Genomic DNA, 21,209 nt, shown 5'->3' with positions numbered 1-21,209 from the left:
CTCTCTTGTGTCTGATCTGTGTCTGCTCTTTTGTGTGCAGATCTGGGCTCTGTCTGCACTCGGTCTGCGCCCTGTGCATGTGATTCACTTTGGGTTTATGTGTGTAGAGTTTAATAACTGCTGTGTGCGAGCAAGGCCGTGGAGGTGAGGGCAGTGTGGGGCTGTGGAGGTGGACACTTGTGAAGACAGTGTAAGTGAATGAATTGCGCACAGAGACACTGTGCTGTGAGTTTAGGATCTGTTTGTAATCAGAGTCTGCGCAGACACAGATCTCACACAGACTCAACAACAACAACAAAGAACTGAGCCGAGGGGACAACTCTTTCTCTCTGTTCTATTTCTTTCTTTCTTTCTTCTCTCTCTCTCTCTCTCTCTCTCACTGTCTCTCTCTCGCTCTCTCTCTGAGACACAGTAAGGTCCCTGAAGGAGCAGAGCTGTCGGAACCTAGCTGTCTCCCACACACACACAAACGCACACTGCTGTCCCTCAGGCTCACTTTTGTGTGTGTGTGTATGAGAGAGAGAGAGAGAGAGAGAGAGAGAGAGAGAGAGAAGAGAACTTATGAATTAGGTCAAATTGAAGGGGGGGGGGTATTAAGGGGATGGCTAAGAGGAGGGTAAATTTAGGACCCCCCCCCTCTCTGTTTCTCTCTCTCTGTCTCTGATTCTGTCTCTTCCTTGTCAAGTAGACATGATGTTTGCAGAACACTCCCTGTTTCCCCAGTCACTAACCCTTCAAAGCCTCCATAGTTCCAGACTTAAGCCCCCTGCTCTGAGGCTGTGACCCCGTGGCTGTAGTTGCAGGCTGTTGTTTGGAGGTTACAAGTGACCAGATCCGATCTGTGAGATCAGACTGTTGCTCTGTTATCTAGCAGAGCCCTGCTGGTTGTCATAGTAACAATGCAGGCCTGAATACACTAAGTGGGGTACGGCAAGAAGCTCCGCCCCTGAATGATGGACAAAAACACATCCATCTCCGCCTGACTGGTCAAACTACGTCACATGGAGGGAGCTTTGGTATGAGTCAGATTTGAGCCCAACTGCACAGGGGTCTGATTAAATTCATTATTTCACTTCAGTGCCTTATTATTGGGACCCTGACACTTTCTTTAACTCCAGTTGGGGAGGTGGAGTTGTGGGTGTGTGTCCTGATCCTGAACACACACACACACACACACACACACACATACTTGTTTCTGTGCGTTGTGGGGGTCACCTGGAGGAATACTCACATTGTGGGGTCCACCCTTTCCCAAGGTGCTACAGACTTGAAAAAAATCATGCTTTGTCAAAATGCACTTGTGAATCTTAATATCACTTCAAATTACAAATATCTCACCAAAATTGATTCTGACCAGACGTCCTCGTGACTTGTGGGGACATTTCAGGTTTGGAGTATATTTGGGGACCAAATATTACACAAATCACCTGTTCTCATTCTTTGTGGGGACCAATTTCATTTTGAGAGAGAACAATGTGTAATCTATAATTAATGCAGAAAAACAACTAATCCAGGCCGATGCATTCGTTTAAAGATTAATTTATTAACCTTTAACGTTATTTGAACTAATTTGTTCTTTTATTAAACTCTGAAAAAGATAGGCACAGATGTGTACATACTGTAGAAGCAATGAAGTTAGCCAAAAACTGAGAGAATAAAACACAATATAAATAAATAATACCTTGAATAACTGATCAGCTTAGCTAGGCTAAAGAAAATTAAAAATCAATATGAACACACACAATATAAACTCAGAATAATTGACATGAGACAGTCCATCTATGATATTAACCAAGAACTCCATTACGAACACTGTACTTACACTCGCTGTCCATTATATTAGTTACTCTTACCATGTAGGAGCACTGCCATGTCTGATCCACTCATACCAGAGCAACACATTAATTGTGCTTGTGCAATGCATGGGACCTACACTACTGGACTGTTTGGTCCCTGGTTGGCTTTTCACTGCCACAACCTCACCCCAAGAAATGTATCTGGAATCAAAACAAATCCCCCTAGGTGGGGGTCCTCTAGGGGTACTGCCCATTGAAGAACAGGGTGAAATCTGGTAAACAAAGCATGCAGCACAAGAAATGGACACTATTCTGTAAATGCTGAACTACAAAATGCTCCTACATTGTAAATGGAGCTGATGAAATGAACAGTGAGTATAGACACAAGGTGTTCCTATCAAAACTGCCTGGTCCGAGAGAGCTTTGATCAAGTCTGAAAACAGAAACTTTAAAACAATATAAATCACATCACAACATTGCAGAGACAGGTTTAAGAGCCCACTGTTCAGATGTATACAGTGAACAAACAGCTTTCCAGGATCTTTCCATCAACATGAGCTTCTCCACTCCATGGAATTCACTGGACCTAGGTGACAAAAAAAAAAAAAAAAAATATATATATATATATCTCAAAGGAAATTTTCCTATGCCTAAATTTTAATAAAAATTTCTCCTTTACCAACATCTTTTTTGGCACAAATTGCATGATTTAATAAGGCTGTTTTTCTTACAACATGCAAAAGAGAAAACAGACCTACATTGGCACTCAAAATGGTATCAAGCCCCAAATTAGGATTATTAGCTTTTTTTTATTTGCAAAAAGTGATTAAAATAACAATTTAAATAGATAATATTGTTTTCTCCCAATCCAACAAAAAATGCCCAAAATAACTACTGCCTCAGAATTATTAAACACCTTTTAAAACCCTTTGTGACAGGTGTAATTTAGAGAGAAAAGAATTTAGAGAGAAAAGGCTTGCTCCATGGTACAGTGACAGCACGCGTGCATTAAAACTGGCTGCCCGTAACCATGAACGTAAATGGAGACACACAAAACTAGAATGTTTCCGAATTGCATGGCAGCACCGCCTCACCGACTATAAACATGCCTTATCTAAAGCCAAATCACAGTACATCTCTTCCCTTATAGAAAACAACAAAGACAACCCTAGATTCCTTTTTAGCACTGTATCAAATCTAATTGGAAACAAAAAGGAAATCAACCCCATTGTTCCCTCTGATTTCTGTAGCAATGACTTTATGATGTTTTTTAATGATAAAATTGATTGCATTCGCCTCAAAATCCAAAATCAGTCCAAAGTCACATCGGCTCTCGTAGATGAACCACCCGCCAGCTCTGAGGTGCACTTAGACTACTTGAATTCTGTCGATGAAAATGACTTGCTTAGTTTAATTAGCTCATCTAAATCAACTACATGCTTACTGGATCCTGTACCAACACAATTATTTAAACAAATTTTACCTAAAGTCATTAGACCATTGCTCACAATAATAAACTCATCCCTCAACATTGGATATGTACCAAAACCTCTGAAACTAGCGGTAATCAAACCAATTATTAAAAAACCCAATCTTGACCCTCTCGTACTCGCAAACTACAGGCCAATTTCAAACCTCCCTTTTATTGCTAAGATTCTAGAAAAGGTCGTGTCACAGCAGTTGTGCTCTTATCTACAAAACAATGACATTCATGACATTTTTCAGTCTGGATTTAGACCAAATCACAGCACAGAAACGGCTCTAACAAGAGTAACTAATGACTTACTCCTTTCACATGATAAGGGCTATATATCTATTCTGGTGCTGCTTGACCTTAGTGCAGCATTTGATACCATAGATCATGTGATGCTTCTTGATAGGCTGGAAAATCTGGTAGGAATAAAAGGATCTGCCCTCTCTTGGTTCAGATCTTATTTATCCGATCGTTACCAATTTGTTTATCTGAATAATAAATCCTCTAATCATACTTTAGTTAAATATGGTGTTCCACAAGGATCAGTGCTCGGCCCTGTATTGTTCACACTCTACATGCTGCCACTGGGTCGACTAATCCGTAAGCATGGGATTCAATTCCACTGGGTGGAACATCAGCTGTTATGCTGATGACACACAACTGTATATATCAGCCAAACCCAATGATGTTGCTTGTCTACGTAAAATAACAGAATGTCTAACTGAAATTAAAGACTGGATGATGCAAAACTTTCTCATGTTAAATTCTGATAAAACTGAGGTCTTGTTACTAGGTAAAGATACTCAGATACATTCACTCAGAAATGCTGCTATTGATAATTCAACAGTAAAACACAATGCCATCATTAAAAACTTAGGGGTAGCCTTTGATTCAACTCTCACATTTGATACCCACATATCCAATACAGTCAAAACCGCCTTCTTCCACCTACGCAATATTGCCAAAATTCGGCATATTTTATCATTAAAAGATGCAGAGAAACTAGTGCATGCTTTTATAACTTCACGTCTAGACTACTGCAATGCGCTCCTGGCAGGGAGCTCGTGCAAAGCGTTACACAAGCTTCAGTTAGTTCAAAATGCAGCAGCCAGGGTGCTCACTAGAGCTAGAAAATTCGAACATATCACCCCAGTTCTCTCGTCCCTACACTGGCTACCTGTAAAATTTCGCATTGACTATAAAATACTCCTCTTAGCTTATAAATCTCTAAATGGTTTAGGCCCGCAGTATCTTACTGAACTTCTCATACCTTATCGCCCGTCACGTACACTTCGTTCACAGGATGCCCATCTACTCTTTGTTCCTCGCATTAAGAAAAACACAGCAGGAGGAAGAGCCTTTTCTCACAAAGCTCCTCAACTCTGGAATAGCCTTCCGGTTACTGTTCGGGGCTCAGACACACTCTCAATCTTTAAATCTAGATTAAAAACCTACCTTTTTAAACAAGCTTTTGGTTAATCACTCACCTTCAGGTTACTCCTTCTATATTGGTGTCCGGGCTGGTTTTCATATTATCACTGTTCTGTGTTAACCCTGTCATATCACCATAGCTACAGCATTCTTAGTTAGCTGTGTAGTAACCGCCAACACGCTGTCTGTCGCTGGGTTCTCTTGCCTGACCAGTGGAAGCTTTTTTCGCAGGACAAATTTCCCCGTTCTTTACCATGACCCTACTAACCTCTGTGTTTTTATTTGTTCCCTTTGTCTGGCTTTCTTTCTCCTGTCTCTCTCTCATGCTTTGAGATGTCCTGCTGCTCTCCAAGTGTTGCCCTGATCCAGCCCCTGTGTCCTGTACAAGATCCTGTCCTTGTCTCATCTACACTATCATGCTTGGCCATGCTGTTTTATTTCAGATTAACTCTGCACCTAATTTTAACTCACACTGAATCCCTGATCACCTCCTCCTTCATCAGACTCATACATCACTAATATCATCATCCTCACCATTTTCATTTCTGCTTCTCCATCATCACCAATATACTACATTTATATTACTATAACCCCTTCATCGGTCATTTCACTTTTACTTCTGTTCTCTGTTGTGTCTCCGGTGTCGACCCGAGGAGGATGGGTTCCCCGTATGAGTCTTGGTTCCTTCCAAGGTTTCTTCCTCGTGTGCTGAGGGAGTTTTTCCTTGCAACTGTTGCCCCTGGCTTGCTCATAGGAGGCTTGGACCCGGATCTCTGTAAAGCTGCTTTGTGACGCCTTTTTGTTGTGAAAAGCGCTATATAAATAAAATTTGATTGAGTGTAATTAATACTTAGTAGAGTACCTTTTTCCCATTTCTTTATACTTGAGTGAATCCATCTCATTCATAAAACAAGTACGTTCATAAATATCATTCAATTACATGTTTCTTGATGGATTCCTGATATATGATCACACTGCACGATTGTAGCCCCGATTTTCTTGTCAAAGACTGTTTTAGGGGATCACGGGAACAACCCTTAGGTCAGAGGCAAATCAACACTATCTCGATTGCTACGTGTGAACCGCTGAAAGATGTGATACAAGAGCTTGCCCAGAAATCGCTGATGCCATGCAAACAGCCAATAAATATCCAGTAATAACAAGTAGACTTGTGACTGACAGTGAGCGAAGAGACAAGCTCCCATCAATGAGAATTTGAGGCATAGGCTGATGAGAAGAAGAACTACACTGTTGTCTGTGTTGTGTCTACTGGTCCTGTTCTGTATGTATTTTAAGATCTCTGTAATTACTGCATTGTACTCTCTGCACTAATGTTCTGGAGTCAAATACGGAGTCAAAAAAGGGTAAAAAAATTTTGAGTTTGTAAAACAATACTCACAAATGTAACAGACTTTGTAACTGTGTTTGAGCAACTACATACACGTTAAAATCCACAAATGTATACGTCAAATTTAAAACAACAACTACAATAACTTAAATTCACAGATGTGTAAAAAAGATTTGCATTTGTAAATGAAATGTTGTGAATGTGTGAATCAGTAAAATACTTAAAATGTGCAAGAGCAAACCTTTTTTAAAGGTTCCAAATGTGACAGTGGGAGTTTTTGAATGAGATGGAAAAAAACACACATTCGCCTTCTCTGCTGTGTGTGCGAATCTCTTTTTGCAGTTGCGAATTAAAGACCCTGTTTTGACGGCCAATTGATGGACCAATAGGAAAGCTTTAGCTGGACCAATCAGATCGCAAGGTTTGTTTAACCAATCGGATTTGTTGCTGTCAACCATAGCGCTTTTCCACCAAAAGAACTCTGGTTCTTGAACCAGTTCTGTTCCTGATTCTAGGAACATTGGTTCTTTCCAGTGAACCAGCGCATTTCTACACATTTTGAGGGGAACCAGGAATACGTCATGAACGGAGACACTATGGCTGAGTTCAGAGGCATCCTGCTGAACTTGTGAACAGCGGAGAAACGTAACCAAGAGCCCAGAGCTTCAAATACAGCGTTATCGCCCAGTGGAGCTTGACAGGGTCATTCACAACGTTTCATATAAATAAATAATAGGAAAAAACAGGAACATGCCCCATTTTTATGCGTTTCTGGTGAAGTTAGGCGCAATTGCATGTGCGTTGATCAAAGCCGCGGCTCTTGTTTACGTTTCTCTGCTGTCCGTAGAAACGCGGCGGTTCACGGACCTGAGTTCATTTTGTGGAAAAGCGCTATGGTTGACAGCAACAAATCAATGTTCCAATTGGTTAAACAAACCTCACAATCTGCTTGGTCCAGCTAAAGATTTCCTATTGGTCCATCAATTGGCCGTCAAAACAGGGTCTTAAATCCGCATCTGCAAAAAGAGATTCGCACACGCAACAGAGAAGGAGAATGTGTGGATTTTTCCATCTCATTCAAAAATTCCCACTGTCACATTTGGAACTTTAAAAAGGTTTGCTCTTGCACATTTTAAACCGTTTGAGAAGTTACTGATTCACACATTTCATTTACAAATGCAAATCTTTTTTGCACATTTGTGAATTTAATTTATTATTGTAGTTGTTGTTTTAAATTTGTGCATTCCAATACATTTGTGGATTTTAGTTTTACGTGTATGTAGTTGCTCAAGCACAGTTAAAATTTCGTGTATGTAGTTGCTCAAAAGCAGTTACAAAGTCCATTACATTTGTGAGTATTGTTTTAAAATGCACCAGAGCAAACCTTTATGTTCCAAATGTGACAAAAAATGCACACATTCACCTTCTCTGCTGCTTGTGTAAATCTCTTTTCACAGTTGTGAATTTTTGACCCTGATTGGCCAACTGATGTACCAATAGGAAAGCTTTAGCTGTACCAATCATATAGTGAGGTTTATTTAACTGATCAGAACATTGATTTGTTGCTGTCAATCACAGCGCTATTTCACCAAAAGAACTCTGGCTCCTAAACCGGTTCCATTCCTGATTCTTGGAACCTTGGTTCTTTCCAATGAACTGCTGCGTTTCTACACGTTTAAAGGGGAAACAGGTATACGTCATTAGCGGGGGAGTCGCTGTGCCTGAATACAGCGCCAGCACCAAAGACTGTTAGACTCATTGTTAGAGTCATTGTTTATTCTTTGTTTACCATGAAGTCAGACCCGAGTGAGATATAATACTGTGTAAATGTTGCCGAGTTCAGAGCCGTCCTGCTGAGCTTGTGAACAGCAGAGAAACGTAACCGAGAGCTGCGGCTCTGACCAACACAAATGGAATCGCACACAAACAGCACCAGAAACAAGAAAACAGGGCGTGTTCCTGTTTTATTTCTTTTTATTTATTTATTTGAAACGTTGTAAATGACCCTGTCAAGCTCCGCAGTGCAATAACGCTGCATTTGAAACTCAGCTGGGAACAAACTTTTCTAGGTCGCGAACCAGTTTGTGTAGATGGAAACATACCAAACGGTTCCAAATTCACCTTGCGAACTGGAACCGTTCTGGTTCCTTTTTGGTGGAAATGCACTATCAGAGATACAAAAGAGTAGGGGTCCCCAATTACTTTTACTCAAGGGCCACATCCAACAAACATCGTAAAGGCAGGGTGTCATTCTCATATTTTTTCATACAGTACTTTACAAGATTTATTATTTCGGTTAATATATTAAGTCTATGTAAATCGGTAGGCCTTACTAACTACAGTTATTTTATTTTACAAACACTTCAATGAGAGAAGTGATAGTGGCAGGTGGAAACGAGATACCTGAATTTTTGTATTTAAATTGTATCAGCAGCAAATTGCAAGAATGCAAACCCCAGCATTGTATGTGTAACGAGACCAATGGCCTGATGTGGCAGCAAGTCCAGTTTATATTATTACATTTATTCAAACTAGGAACTATGACTAAACGTTAACTACATCAGTGGCATAGCCACAAATTGATCTTTGGGTGGGCCTGTGTAAAAGTGTGTGGGCACAATTATTCTTTCTATAATAATAAGCAGTGTGATTTATGAAATTGTAGGCTGCCAACTTTCTGAAACCAAATTTAGGGACACATTTATAGCTTTACTATTTTAAATACTTCACTAATTACAATTTATATAAATAAATCATGGACAGTTAATACAAGTGAGGACCAATGAGAAGCATGTTCTGTGGAGTACCTGCCCCTCCCTCTGGCTAAGGGAGACCTGCAGAGCTTCTATCTGTTTCAAACTATAAGTTTTTACAGTCTAACCTCAAAACAATATAATAAATGGTGTCCTGTGTTGGTTCAATACCAAACACGGCTTTCAGTGTCCAAATATCGAACAAAGTTTGGGAACTGTACAGAACGTGGGTGGCAGGCACATGCAAGACCAGTAGAGATAGGTGTTATGGGATTTGTAGCCAAGTTTGCTGAATCCATGCATGTGAACTTCGATATCAGGTGCCGAAAACTATGGGCAGCTGTGGAGGAGTTATCAGAACCAGCTGAAAATCTAGTCAGCAGTTGTGGAAAAGAAAAAAAATACTTGGGGAAAATGCATATTACTTAGAGAAATACACTGTAACGTAAACTGTAGTTCAGAAAATGTTGTCTGTATACTGACCTGTGAGTGTACTGCTATAGTAGGAGTGTCTCCCTAGAAGTGGTCCCTACGATGCTAGACCTGACAGTGTGTGTCACCAATACAAACTGAAAGAGCTGTGTCAGAAAAGAAAATAATAACAAATTCAAACTAGACCCTCAGTGACACCAGTCATGAGGTAACATACACTGTAGTTCAGAAAAGCTGTCTGTATATTGACCTGTGAGTGTACTGCTATAGTAGGAGTGTCTCCCTAGAAGTGGTCCCTACGACGCTAGACCTGACAGTGTGTGTCACCAATAATACCTTAAAGAGCTGTATCAGAAAAGAAAATAATAACAAATTCAAACTAGACCCTCAGTGACACCAGTCATGAGGTAACATACACTGTAGTTCAGAAAAGCTGTCTGTATATTGACCTGTGAGTGTACTGCTGTAGTAGGAGTGTCTTCCTAGAAGTGGTCCCTACGACGCTAGACCTGACAGTGTGTGTCACCAATACAACCTTAAAGCGCTGTGTCAGAAAAGAAAATAATAACAAATTCAAACTAGACCCTCAGTGACATCAGTCATAAGGTAATGTACAGTGTAGTTCAGAAATGCTGTCTATATATTGACCTGTGAGTGTACTGCTATAGTAGGAGTGTCTCCCTAGAAGTGGTCCCAACGACGCTAGACCTGACAGTGTGTGTCACCAATAAAACCTTAAAGAGCTGTATCAGAAAAGAAAATAATAACAAATTTAAACTAGACCCTCAGTGACACCAGTCATGAGGTAACATACACTGTAGTTCAGAAAAGCTGTCTGTATATTGACCTGTGAGTGTACTGCTGTAGTAGGAGTGTCTTCCTAGAAGTGATCCCTACGACGCTAGACCTGACAGTGTGTGTCACCAATACAACCTTAAAGCGCTGTGTCAGAAAAGAAAATAATAACAAATTCAAATTAGAACCTCAGTGACATCAGTCATGAGGTAATGTACACTGTAGTTCAGATAAACTGTCTGTATATTGACCTGTGAGTGTACTGCTTTAGTAAGAGTGTCTCCCTAGAAGGGGACCCCACTATGCTAGACCTGACAGTGTGTGTCACTAATATAATCTTAAAGAGCTTTATCAGAAAAGAAAATAATAACAAATTCAAACTAGAACCTCAGTGACATCAGTCATGGGGTAATGTACACTGTAGTTCAGATAAACTGTCTGTATATTGACCTGTGAGTGTACTGCTTTAGTAGGTGTTTCTACCTAAACGGGGACCCCACTATGCTAGAACTGACAGTTTGTGTCACTAATATAAGCTTAAAGCGCTGTGTCAGAAAAGAAAATAATAACAAATTCAAACTAGACCCTCAGTGACATCAATCATGAGGTAATGTACACTGTAGTTCAGAAACGCTGTCTGTATATTGACCTGTGAGTGTACTGCTATAGTAGGAGTGTCTCCCTAGAATGGGACCCCTCTATGCTAGACCTGACCGTGTGTGTCACTAATATAAGCTTAAAGAGCTGTGTCAGAAAAGAAAATTATAACAAATTCAAACTAGACACTCAGTGACATCAGTCATGAGGTAACGTACACTGTAGTTCAGATAAACTGTCTGTATATTGACCTGTGAGTGTACTGCTTTAGTAGGTGTGTCTCCCTAAACGGGGACCCCACTATGCTAGACCTGACAGTGTGTGTGTGCACATTTGACCAAAACCTTTTCAATAGTTCCGTCCTGAGAGGGTCCCCACAACGTAAGGCCTGAGAGTGTGTGTAACCAGTACCATCCCTAAGGCCTCACCCAAAAGCAATGAACTATCACAATTTTGTACCAGAGAAATTAACTTCAAATGACCACAGTGACCTACCTCACTAAAACCTATTTCAGTGACTATATGGACATGAAACCTTTTTAAATACCTCCAAGTCAGAGGACGGAGCTCCAGCGCTGAGCACAGGACCGGAAGCTCAGTGGGTTTGTTCTACCATGTCCATCGTGTCAGCGGTGTCCTCTCATGCCTTCTACAGAGATTTCAAACAACAGTAAAACATTTCGGTGAACACCACACACAAATACATTAGTATTTAAAGTGCAATACATTTTACAACATGTTTAATCTCTCATCAGTTAAACAATTGCTGAGTCAAATTGACTTGACATGGATACACCATGGTATTAAAAAACGTAAGACACATTTGTCCTGACACAAGTAACAATTTCAGATTATACCACCAATACAACCGCCAATACAACCTGAAAGAGCTGAATCAGAAAAGTAAATAACCAATTTAAACTAGACCCTCAGTGACATCAGTCATAAGGTAACGTACACTGTAGTTCAGAAACGCTGCCTGTATATTGACCTGTGAGTGTACTGCTATAGTAGGAGTGTCTCCCTAGAAGGGGACCCCTCTATGCTAGACCTGACAGTGTGTGTCACTAATATAACCTGAAAGAGCTGTGTCAGAAAAGAAAATAATAACAAATTCAAACTAAACCCTCAGTGACATCAGTCATGAGGTAACGTACACTGTAGTTCGGAAAAGCTGTCTGTATATTGAGATGTGAGTGTACTGCTATAGTAGGAGTGTCTCCCTAGAAAGGGACCCCTCTATGCCAGACCTGACAGTGTGTGTCATTAATATAAGCTTAAAGAGCTGTGTCAGAAAAGAAAATAATAACAAATTCAAACTAGACCCTCAGTGACATCAGTCATGAGGTAATGTACACTGTAGTTCAGATAAACTGTCTGTATTTTGACCTGTGAGTGTACTGCTTTAGTAGGTGTGTCTCCCTAAACGGGGACCCCACTAGGCTAGACCTGACAGTGTGTGTCACTAATATAAGCTTAAAGAGCTGTGTCAGAAAAGAAAATAATAACAAATTCAAACTAAACCCTCAGTGACATCAGTCATGGGGTAATGTACACTGTAGTTCAGATAAACTGTCTGTATATTGACCTGTGAGTGTACTGCTTTAGTAGGTGTGTCTCCCTAAACGGGGACCCCACTATGCAAGACCTGACAGTGTGTGTAACTAATGTAAGCTTAAAGCGCTGTGTCAGAAAAGAAAATAATAACAAATTCAAACTAAACTCTCAGTGACATCAGTCATAAGGTAACGTACACTGTAGTTCAGAAACGCTGCCTGTATATTGACCTGTGAGTGTACTGCTATAGTAGGAGTGTCTCCCTAGAAGGGGACCCCTCTATGCTAGACCTGACAGTGTGTGTCACTAATATAACCTGAAAGAGCTGTGTCAGAAAAGAAAATAATAACAAATTCAAACTAAACCCTCAGTGACATCAGTCATGAGGTAACGTACACTGTAGTTCGGAAAAGCTGTCTGTATATTGAGATGTGAGTGTACTGCTATAGTAGGAGTGTCTCCCTAGAAAGGGACCCCTCTATGCCAGACCTGACAGTGTGTGTCATTAATATAAGCTTAAAGAGCTGTGTCAGAAAAGAAAATAATAACAAATTCAAACTAGACCCTCAGTGACATCAGTCATGAGGTAATGTACACTGTAGTTCAGATAAACTGTCTGTATTTTGACCTGTGAGTGTACTGCTTTAGTAGGTGTGTCTCCCTAAACGGGGACCCCACTAGGCTAGACCTGACAGTGTGTGTCACTAATATAAGCTTAAAGAGCTGTGTCAGAAAAGAAAATAATAACAAATTCAAACTAAACCCTCAGTGACATCAGTCATGGGGTAATGTACACTGTAGTTCAGATAAACTGTCTGTATATTGACCTGTGAGTGTACTGCTTTAGTAGGTGTGTCTCCCTAAACGGGGACCCCACTATGCAAGACCTGACAGTGTGTGTAACTAATGTAAGCTTAAAGCGCTGTGTCAGAAAAGAAAATAATAACAAATTCAAACTAAACTCTCAGTGACATCAGTCATGAGCTAATGTACAGTGTAGTTCAGAAACGCTGCCTGTATATTGACCTGTGAGTGTACTGCTATAGTAGGAGTGTCTCCCTAGAAGGGGACCCCTCTATGCTAGACCTGACAGTGTGTGTCACTAATATAACCTGAAAGAGCTGTGTCAGAAAAGAAAATAATAACAAATTCAAACTAGACCCTCAGTGACATCAGTCATGAGGTAACGTACACTGTAGTTCAGAAAAGCTGTCTGTATACTGAGATGTGAGTGTACTGCTATAGTAGGAGTTTCTCCCTAGAAAGGGACCCCTCTATGCCAGACCTGACAGTGTGTGTCATTAATATAAGCTTAAAGAGCTGTGTCAGAAAAGAAAATAATAACAAATTCAAACTAGACCCTCAGTGACATCAGTCATGAGGTAATGTACACTGTAGTTCAGATAAACTGTCTGTATATTGACCTGTGAGTGTACTGCTTTAGTAGGTGTGTCTCCCTAAACGGGGACCCCACTAAGCTAGACCTGACAGTGTGTGTCACTAATATAAGCTTAAAGCGCTGTGTCAGAAAAGAAAATAATAACAAATTCAAACTAAACTCTCAGTGACATCAGTCATGAGCTAATGTACAGTGTAGTTCAGAAACGCTGTCTGTATATTGACCTGTGAGTGTACTGCTATAGTAGGAGTGTCTCCCTAGAAGGGGACCCCTCTATGCTAGACCTGACAGTGTGTGTCACTAATATAAGTTTAAAGAGGTGTGTCAGAAAAGAAAATAATAACAAATTCAAACTAGACCCTCAGTGACATCAGTCATGGGGTAATGTACACTGTAGTTCAGATAAACTGTCTGTATATTGACCTGTGAGTGTACTGCTTTAGTAGGTGTGTCTCCCTAAACGGGGACCCCACTATGCTAGACCTGACAGTGTGTGTCACTAATATAAGCTTAAAGAGCTGTGTCAGAAAAGAAAATAATAACAAATTCAAACTAGACACTCAGTGACATCAGTCATGGGGTAATGTACACTGTAGTTCAGATAAACTGTCTGTATATTGACCTGTGCGTGTACTGCTTTAGTAGGTGTTTCTCCCTAAACGGGGACCCCACTATGCTAGACCTGACAGTGTGTGTGTGCACATTTGACCAAAACCTTTTCAATAGTTCCGTCCTGAGAGGGTCCCCACAACGTACGACCTGAGAGTATGTGTAACCAGTACCATCCCTAAGGCCTCACCCAAAAGCAATGAACTATCACAATTTTGTACCAGAGAAATTAACTTCAACTGACCACAGTGACCTACCTCACTAAAACCTATTTCAGTGACTATATGTATATGAAACCTTTTTAAATACCTCCAAGTCAGAGGACGGAGCTCCAGCGCTGAGCACAGGACCGGAAGCTCAGTGGGTTTGTTCTACCATGTCCATCATGTCAGCGGTGTCCTCTCATGCCTTCTACAGAGATTTCAAACAACAGTAAAACAGCCTACAGTTAATGAAATATCAATTTAACATTACAATTTAATATTAAACAATTTAATATTAAACATTTGGTAACCAGAAATGAGACTATCAGTGTAATTTAATGAATACACAATCTTTTACTTTAATCTACATATTATGCATAACCTAGCTTCAGTTCAAAAATTGAAAAGTTTTAAAAACACATTAGCATTTAGCAGAAAATAAAAATAAAAAGCTGAATATTACCAGTACTCCTTATATTACAAATAACTACTCTACAACTGCTTAAAGGCTGCTAATTTAAAACATTAAGTGAACTATACAGGCAAAAAAAAAAAAAATACATAATGCACAATTTAATCTTGTAGAAAAGATTATACTAGATTTACCTTTATATGAGTTTAGAGATACCTTCCAATACATTGGTGTTGATAGTGGCACTGATGACATTCTGTGCTGCTTCATCAAGTGCTTTCACTCTCCTCCGTCTCAATTGTACTGTCCTCCTGGAACTCACAATATGCGTAAATGTAGGCAGACAAATCATAACCTAGCCACTGAAATACATTGCATTGTAATGCTGGTCCCAAGCGTGTATACATAGGGAGGGTTGTGTCAGAAAGATTATCTTTTGTATAAACTATGTCAAATTAACAATGCAGATCACTAACAAGAGTTCCATATCGGATCAGAGAAGGCCCGGGTTAACAACGTCCACCATTGGGATTGTTTCCTGCCAGTGTACCAGTGGAAATTGGGATAATGTTGGTCACAGGAGGAGAAGGAGAGAGGGAACAAGAGTTGAGAGACAAAATAAAGAAGAGGGTGAGGAAGGTGGAGGTGAGAGTGGAAACACTGAACGTTAGCAATATGACTGGTAAAAGGAGAGAGGTAGATGATATGGTGGTAGAATTTGCCCCAAAAAATGCAAATGGCAGTAGTAAATACTTATTTTCAGAAGAATGAAGAGCATAGGGTGACATTTAAGAGTGGAGGAAGGTCTACACATGTGGACTATGTTTTATGCAGGCGAAGCAACCTGAAGTAATTTAGTGACTGTAAGGTGGTGGCAGGGGTGAAGTATAGCAAGGCATCATCAGACGGTGGTGGTAGGTAGGATGTATTTGGAGGTGAAGAAAAGGGAGTGGGTGAGGGCTAAATCACAGATCAGATGGTGGACGTTAAAGTAAGAACAGTACGGTGTGTGATTCAGGGAGGAGGTGAGGCAGATGCTAGGTGGGGTGGACGAGGTGATGGACAGATGGGCAGAGACTGCAAAAGCAGTGAGGGAATCGGCTACAGGTACTGTGTTTGTTGTATGGACAGAGGAAGGAAGGGAGGAGACTTGGGAGGCTGGAATGAGGAGATCATGCAGGAAATCTTAAGAAGGAAGTGGTCGACAAAATAGAATTGGAATCTCAAGAGAGATGTCTAAAGAAATACAAAAAAAATGCAGCATCAAGCAAACGGAGGAGTGACAAAGGCTAGGGAAAATGCACGTGAAAAGTTGTATGAGAATATGGATAGTGAGGTTAGAATAAAAGACATGTATCGACTGGCGAGATGAGAGAGGAACAGGATGTGAGGATGTACAGCATGTTAGGATGATAATGAATGTAGAAGGTATTGTGCAGACTAATGAAGAGATGATATTTGAAGGGTGGAAGGAGTACTTTGAGGAACTGATGAATGTTTCTGAGGAGAATAGAAAGCATGTTAAGGTTAGTCTGGAGCTATGGAGGAACACAGTAATTCATTCACTCACTTACTGTAAGTACACATCTAAATGTGAATAAACAGTTCTCGTATTCTGAGCTTAGATGCAGATCAGTCGAGGGGTCAGTGCATTACTCTCCTTTTTCTCCTCCCAGATCTTTCCCTTTTCCTCTTTCCACCTGCCCAGGAATGGCTTCTGCTGTCCCCCTCTCCAAAATCTCTCTCTCCCTAAAAGTAAACAAATACAAACAAACCAAATGTTACAAGCAAGTCAGGCTTATAGTACACACCAAATGCTCACTGATTTTCAAATGAAGGAGTTGCAAATATAACCATAGGCTACACTGTCAAACACATTGTTTTAGATTTGCAGATTTTTAACATCTCAAAGCAATTTTACGTGATTTAAACTAATTACAAAAACCCACATATTGGCACTTTAATTTAACTTTCACGTCTGTCTTTCTCTCTCAAGTGAATGCACTGAAAATACAGTTTTAATAAAACTCTGATTATATGATTCTAATAAAATATCACGTTTACTCTCAATATTAAACATTTACAAATGAAGCGTCGCCTTAAACACTTGCCTCTAACTGGCCTCTATAATGTAAACAGCTGAAGTAACTGTCTCTCTGTCTCCAACATGCATTCATGGAAACAGAGTCCTTTAAAAACTTCATTTTACAAAACCAGCCGAATATTCTCTCTTTAACCAGTATAACTTTAGCTAAAGCACGAAAGTTATTGTTAACGTCACATTTCACGGGCCTCTTTCTCTCTGCACTACTCTCACACGGAAATATAGCCCTTTAAAACATTTGAAACAGATTAATAACTCCCATTCTCTCTATATACACACAAATAAGACTAAAATAAGCGTCACATTACCGAGTAAAGCCATATATTTAAGCAATTTTACGTGATTTAAAGTAATTACAAAAACCCACATATTGGCACTTTAATTTAACTTTCCCGTCTGTCTTTCTCTCTCAAGTGAATGCACTGAAAATACAGTTTTAATAAAACTCTCTAACTGTCTCTCTGTCTCCAACATGCATTCATGGAAACAGAGTCCTCTAAAAACTTAATTTTACAAAACCAGCCAAATATTCTCTCTATATCCAGTATAGCGTTAGCTAAAGCACGAAAGCTTTTAACGTCACATTTCACGGGCCTCTTTCTCTCTGCACTACTCTCGCACGGAAATATAGCCCTTTAAAACATTTAAAATAGCTTAATAACTCCCATTCTCTCTATATACACACATAAATACGACTAAAATAAGCGTTACATTACCGAGTAAAGCCATATATTTAAGCCGTTGTTTATTACCTTTCAGCTCGTCCTGTGCACGACCCCGCAGACTCTTCATGGAACAGAGGGATTATGGGAAGTGTAGTTCCTTTGTAGTTCCGAGTTGCTTTTCCTTCATTCAATGTAGAACGGTGAAAACTACAAACCGCCATTTTATATTCGCTTCCATTACACAGAGCCATTATCTTCAACCAAATGTTCGGCTGAGCTATTTTAATACATAAAAAGTGGACTATATTTACACGTATATGTATTTTACTGTTGAACGTGTCACCATTAAAGACTTTATAACGCTGATGTTTGAACTAAAAGTTTTAATTTAAACAATTTAATTCGCCTCCTCACTAACTTACAATATACTACACCAGGATTAATATTTTGTAACTAAATGTATGTCCATGTACATTTCTTGTTAAGATTATTTTCTATGTTTAAAAGACTAACTAGTTGTGTACGGTGTTTTATTTGTGTTTACCTTGGAGAAGGAGCCATTAATGCAGTGTTTAAAGGACCCTAGTTCATTTAATATGAGTCACTATCAGTGTTGCGTAGACGCAGTAGTGAAGTGTGTACGGACCCCCACGATCTGTGTGTTCATGCAATACCACCGAGTGCCACCGGGGGCGTGGTGAGCAGAGTTACACACAGATGAGACACACGGCTGTCAGGTTTGTGTGAAGCATGGGGGCCAAAAAAAAAACTGCACCACCCATATCAGCATGGCCTCCTGAGTCAGCTGACCCATTTTGGCTGAAAACATTGTGGGGACCAGCAAACCGGTCCCCACCATGTTTTTGGTCCCCACACCGTGAGTGTGCTAACAGGTTGCGGACCCCACCATGTAATATAAACAAACACACACACACACACACACACTGTGAACCATGTGCTCATTCACGTGTGTGTGACTGAGCAAAGATCCCTTTCCTGTAGGTGGTGTGATGTGTGTATGACCATGAGAATGAATAAGACTGTGTGTGTGTGTGTGTGTGTGCTTGTATGAATGAGCAAGACGTGTGTGTTTCTGTGTGTGCGTGTGCGTGTGTTTCTGTGTGTGTGTGTGTGTGTGTGTGTGTGTGTGTGTGTATGAATTAGCAAGATGAGAAAGAACGTGTGTGTTCATGTGTGTAACTGGGTTTTCTCTGACTGCAAAACAGTACAAACCCATTTATTTATTTATTTGTTTGTTTTGTTTGCTTAGAAACATCTACAGCCAATCAGACACGAGCTCCCGATTTAGGAAATGTCTGTTGATTCAACAGACTCTAAAATGCAACCGATACAGATTGATACACACAAACCCTGTTATGTTAATGGGGTACAGAGCGGGTGCAGCAGCGCCCCCCACTGTTTAGTTCTCTCTGCTGTCTCTCGCTGCTGTAGAAACGTGTGGAGTTTAGTGAGGAAACTAACCATGTGTGGCATCAAATCTGGAAGGTCGTGCGTTGGTACATTCGATATAGGACCACACTTGTGACCCCTCTATCACATGCTGAGACCTCCAAAGAGGTTGGGAGCCCAGATTAAAACACCCTTGCCCAGATGCAAGTATATCAACAAAGACCAGAATTTCAAAGAAATGTTTCTAGCCGTAGAGGGTTTCTGCAAAGAGGGAACTTACCCAATGTTGGAACGGTATTCCAGTTGTGTTGGAGCACATCTTTGTTTGTTAATCCCCCTCCCCCCCCACACACAGCTTTAACACTTTACATAATCACCACCACAGTCACACCGGACTTAGGAATCCTTGTTTTATTGAACGATTATTGCATATTTTGGTTGTTTCAGGCTTGTTTTCACGTCAGTGCAGAATTGACAAAGTGCACTTACGTAATTGTGATGCGGGTGTAATTTGATTAGCGTGCGCCAACACTCGGAAGTGCTGGGAGCACTTAATTAATGCAGCCTTACAGCTGTAATCTCTGGGGAAACGCTGTATTAGTGTGGATTGGCTGGAAGTGGCATTTTTACCTGGACCTGGCGAGTGACTCAGCGGACCCTGCTCTCAGTGACTCACGCTCCTCGGGCCCTGCGTCTCAGACCTTGGCCCTTAACCCCCCCGGCTATGACTCACACCACTGATCTATGAACTGTTCTTTTTGTGTCTAGACCAATCAATCCCCCTCTCCCCTCCTCTCCCCTCAGGTATTCAGTGGAAGGCTTTCTTGACAAGAACAAGGACCCGCTTTTCCAGGATTTCAAGCGCCTGATGTATAACAGGTAGAGTGGAAAGGGCTTTGTCCTCTTCTCCTTGTCCTTGTTTCTCAAATTGTCCACCGTTCATGGTGAGTGTATCATGGGAGTGACTCGGGGATCAACCCTGGGACTCCTTACAATCTGTCATTCAAATTCCTGGCTGTGGAAGTGATCTGTCATTGAAACGTCAGAAGCAATATCCCCACTTCATTTTTTTACTGTATTACCCTTTGTCAGAACGACTCTTAGTGCTTTTCCACCAAATGAACTCTGGTTTGGAACCAGTTCTGATCCTGATTCAGCGAACAGGACTCGGACATCAGTTCAGATGGGAACCGAGGATACGTCGTCAGCGGGGGGCATTGTGGGATTGCTCGGCTGAATTCAGCGTCAGAACCGTACATAAACGGACAGAGTTTATTCTTTGTTTACAGCGAGGTCAGAACAGAGTGAGATATGATACACGTGTGGAAATGTCCTGAGGAGCTTGTGATAAGTGAAGAAAAGTACCTCCTGCAAATGCACATCGTGACACACTAAATACAGCCCCAGAAAACACACACAAACTGAGTGTGTCGCTGTTTTATTTCCATTTGTTTATTTATTTATATAATACATTGTTAACGACAGCATCCAGCTCCAATGCGTCAAAACACTTTATTTGAGGCTTAAGCTCTTTCTTGAGCTTCTTTATCTCGACACGCCCACTGACGCCATCACGGTTCGTGCTGAAGAACCAATTTTTCTTTGGTTCCAGCTGGGAACACGCAGAACCATTCCACATTGGGTTCATGAACAGGAACCGTTCTGGTTCCTCATTGGTGGAAAAGAGTGGGTCATTTGAACATTACGCCTTACAGAATGATTTTTAAAATCTATAGAAGCAGAATTGCACCCTACAGTCCCTTTAGTGTATTACAGTCTATTATATTATTATATTTATATATAAAGATATAGAAGCAATATCACCCCTATACCTCCTTTAGCATATTGTAGTCTGTCACAGTAACTTTGTGGATCATATGAACCTTATAAAGTAATATAAACCTATAAAGTAATATAAACCTATATAAATTATTTAAGTAATATCACACCCTACAGTCCCTGTAATGATTAAGATCTGTCAAAATGACTGTGTGCATCATAAGTATTACAAAGCCTGTCGCCCCCTACAGTTCCTGTAGTGTATTACAGTTTGTCAGAACAACAGAGTGGATTACAAAGCCATACAGAACATTTTTTAAAATAACCTACATAAGCAATATCGCCTCAACAGGTCCTGCAATAGTCTATCATAATGACTTTGTAGATCATATCAGCATTATAGAGCCTTACAGAACACTTTAAAGTTAGTTGTAGATGTACAATT

General features: G+C 40.5%; 1 protein-coding gene and 1 long non-coding RNA gene across 2 annotated transcripts in view; one reads left to right on the top strand and one right to left on the bottom strand.

The window, feature by feature from the left end:
• The window catches only part of LOC136699477 (unconventional myosin-Ig-like), a 50,858-nt gene that overhangs the window by 24,679 nt on the left and 4,970 nt on the right, over positions 1–21,209 (top strand). The window contains exon 13 of the mRNA XM_066674219.1: positions 19,790–19,864. Within this exon, the coding sequence (XP_066530316.1) occupies positions 19,790–19,864 (75 nt within the window). The remainder of the gene's footprint in view (positions 1–19,789; positions 19,865–21,209) is intronic.
• On the bottom strand, positions 1,257–16,343 carry LOC136699478 (uncharacterized). The gene is made up of 4 exons (XR_010803645.1): positions 15,001–16,343; positions 14,501–14,602; positions 11,174–11,275; positions 1,257–2,382 (listed from the first exon to the last, which is right to left on the bottom strand). It is a non-coding gene; the product is annotated as an uncharacterized lncRNA (long non-coding RNA).

This window comes from Hoplias malabaricus, chromosome 6 (assembly GCF_029633855.1).
Source record: "Hoplias malabaricus isolate fHopMal1 chromosome 6, fHopMal1.hap1, whole genome shotgun sequence".
NCBI lineage: Eukaryota > Metazoa > Chordata > Actinopteri > Characiformes > Erythrinidae > Hoplias > Hoplias malabaricus.
This window is presented reverse-complemented; position numbering and strand designations above follow the sequence as displayed.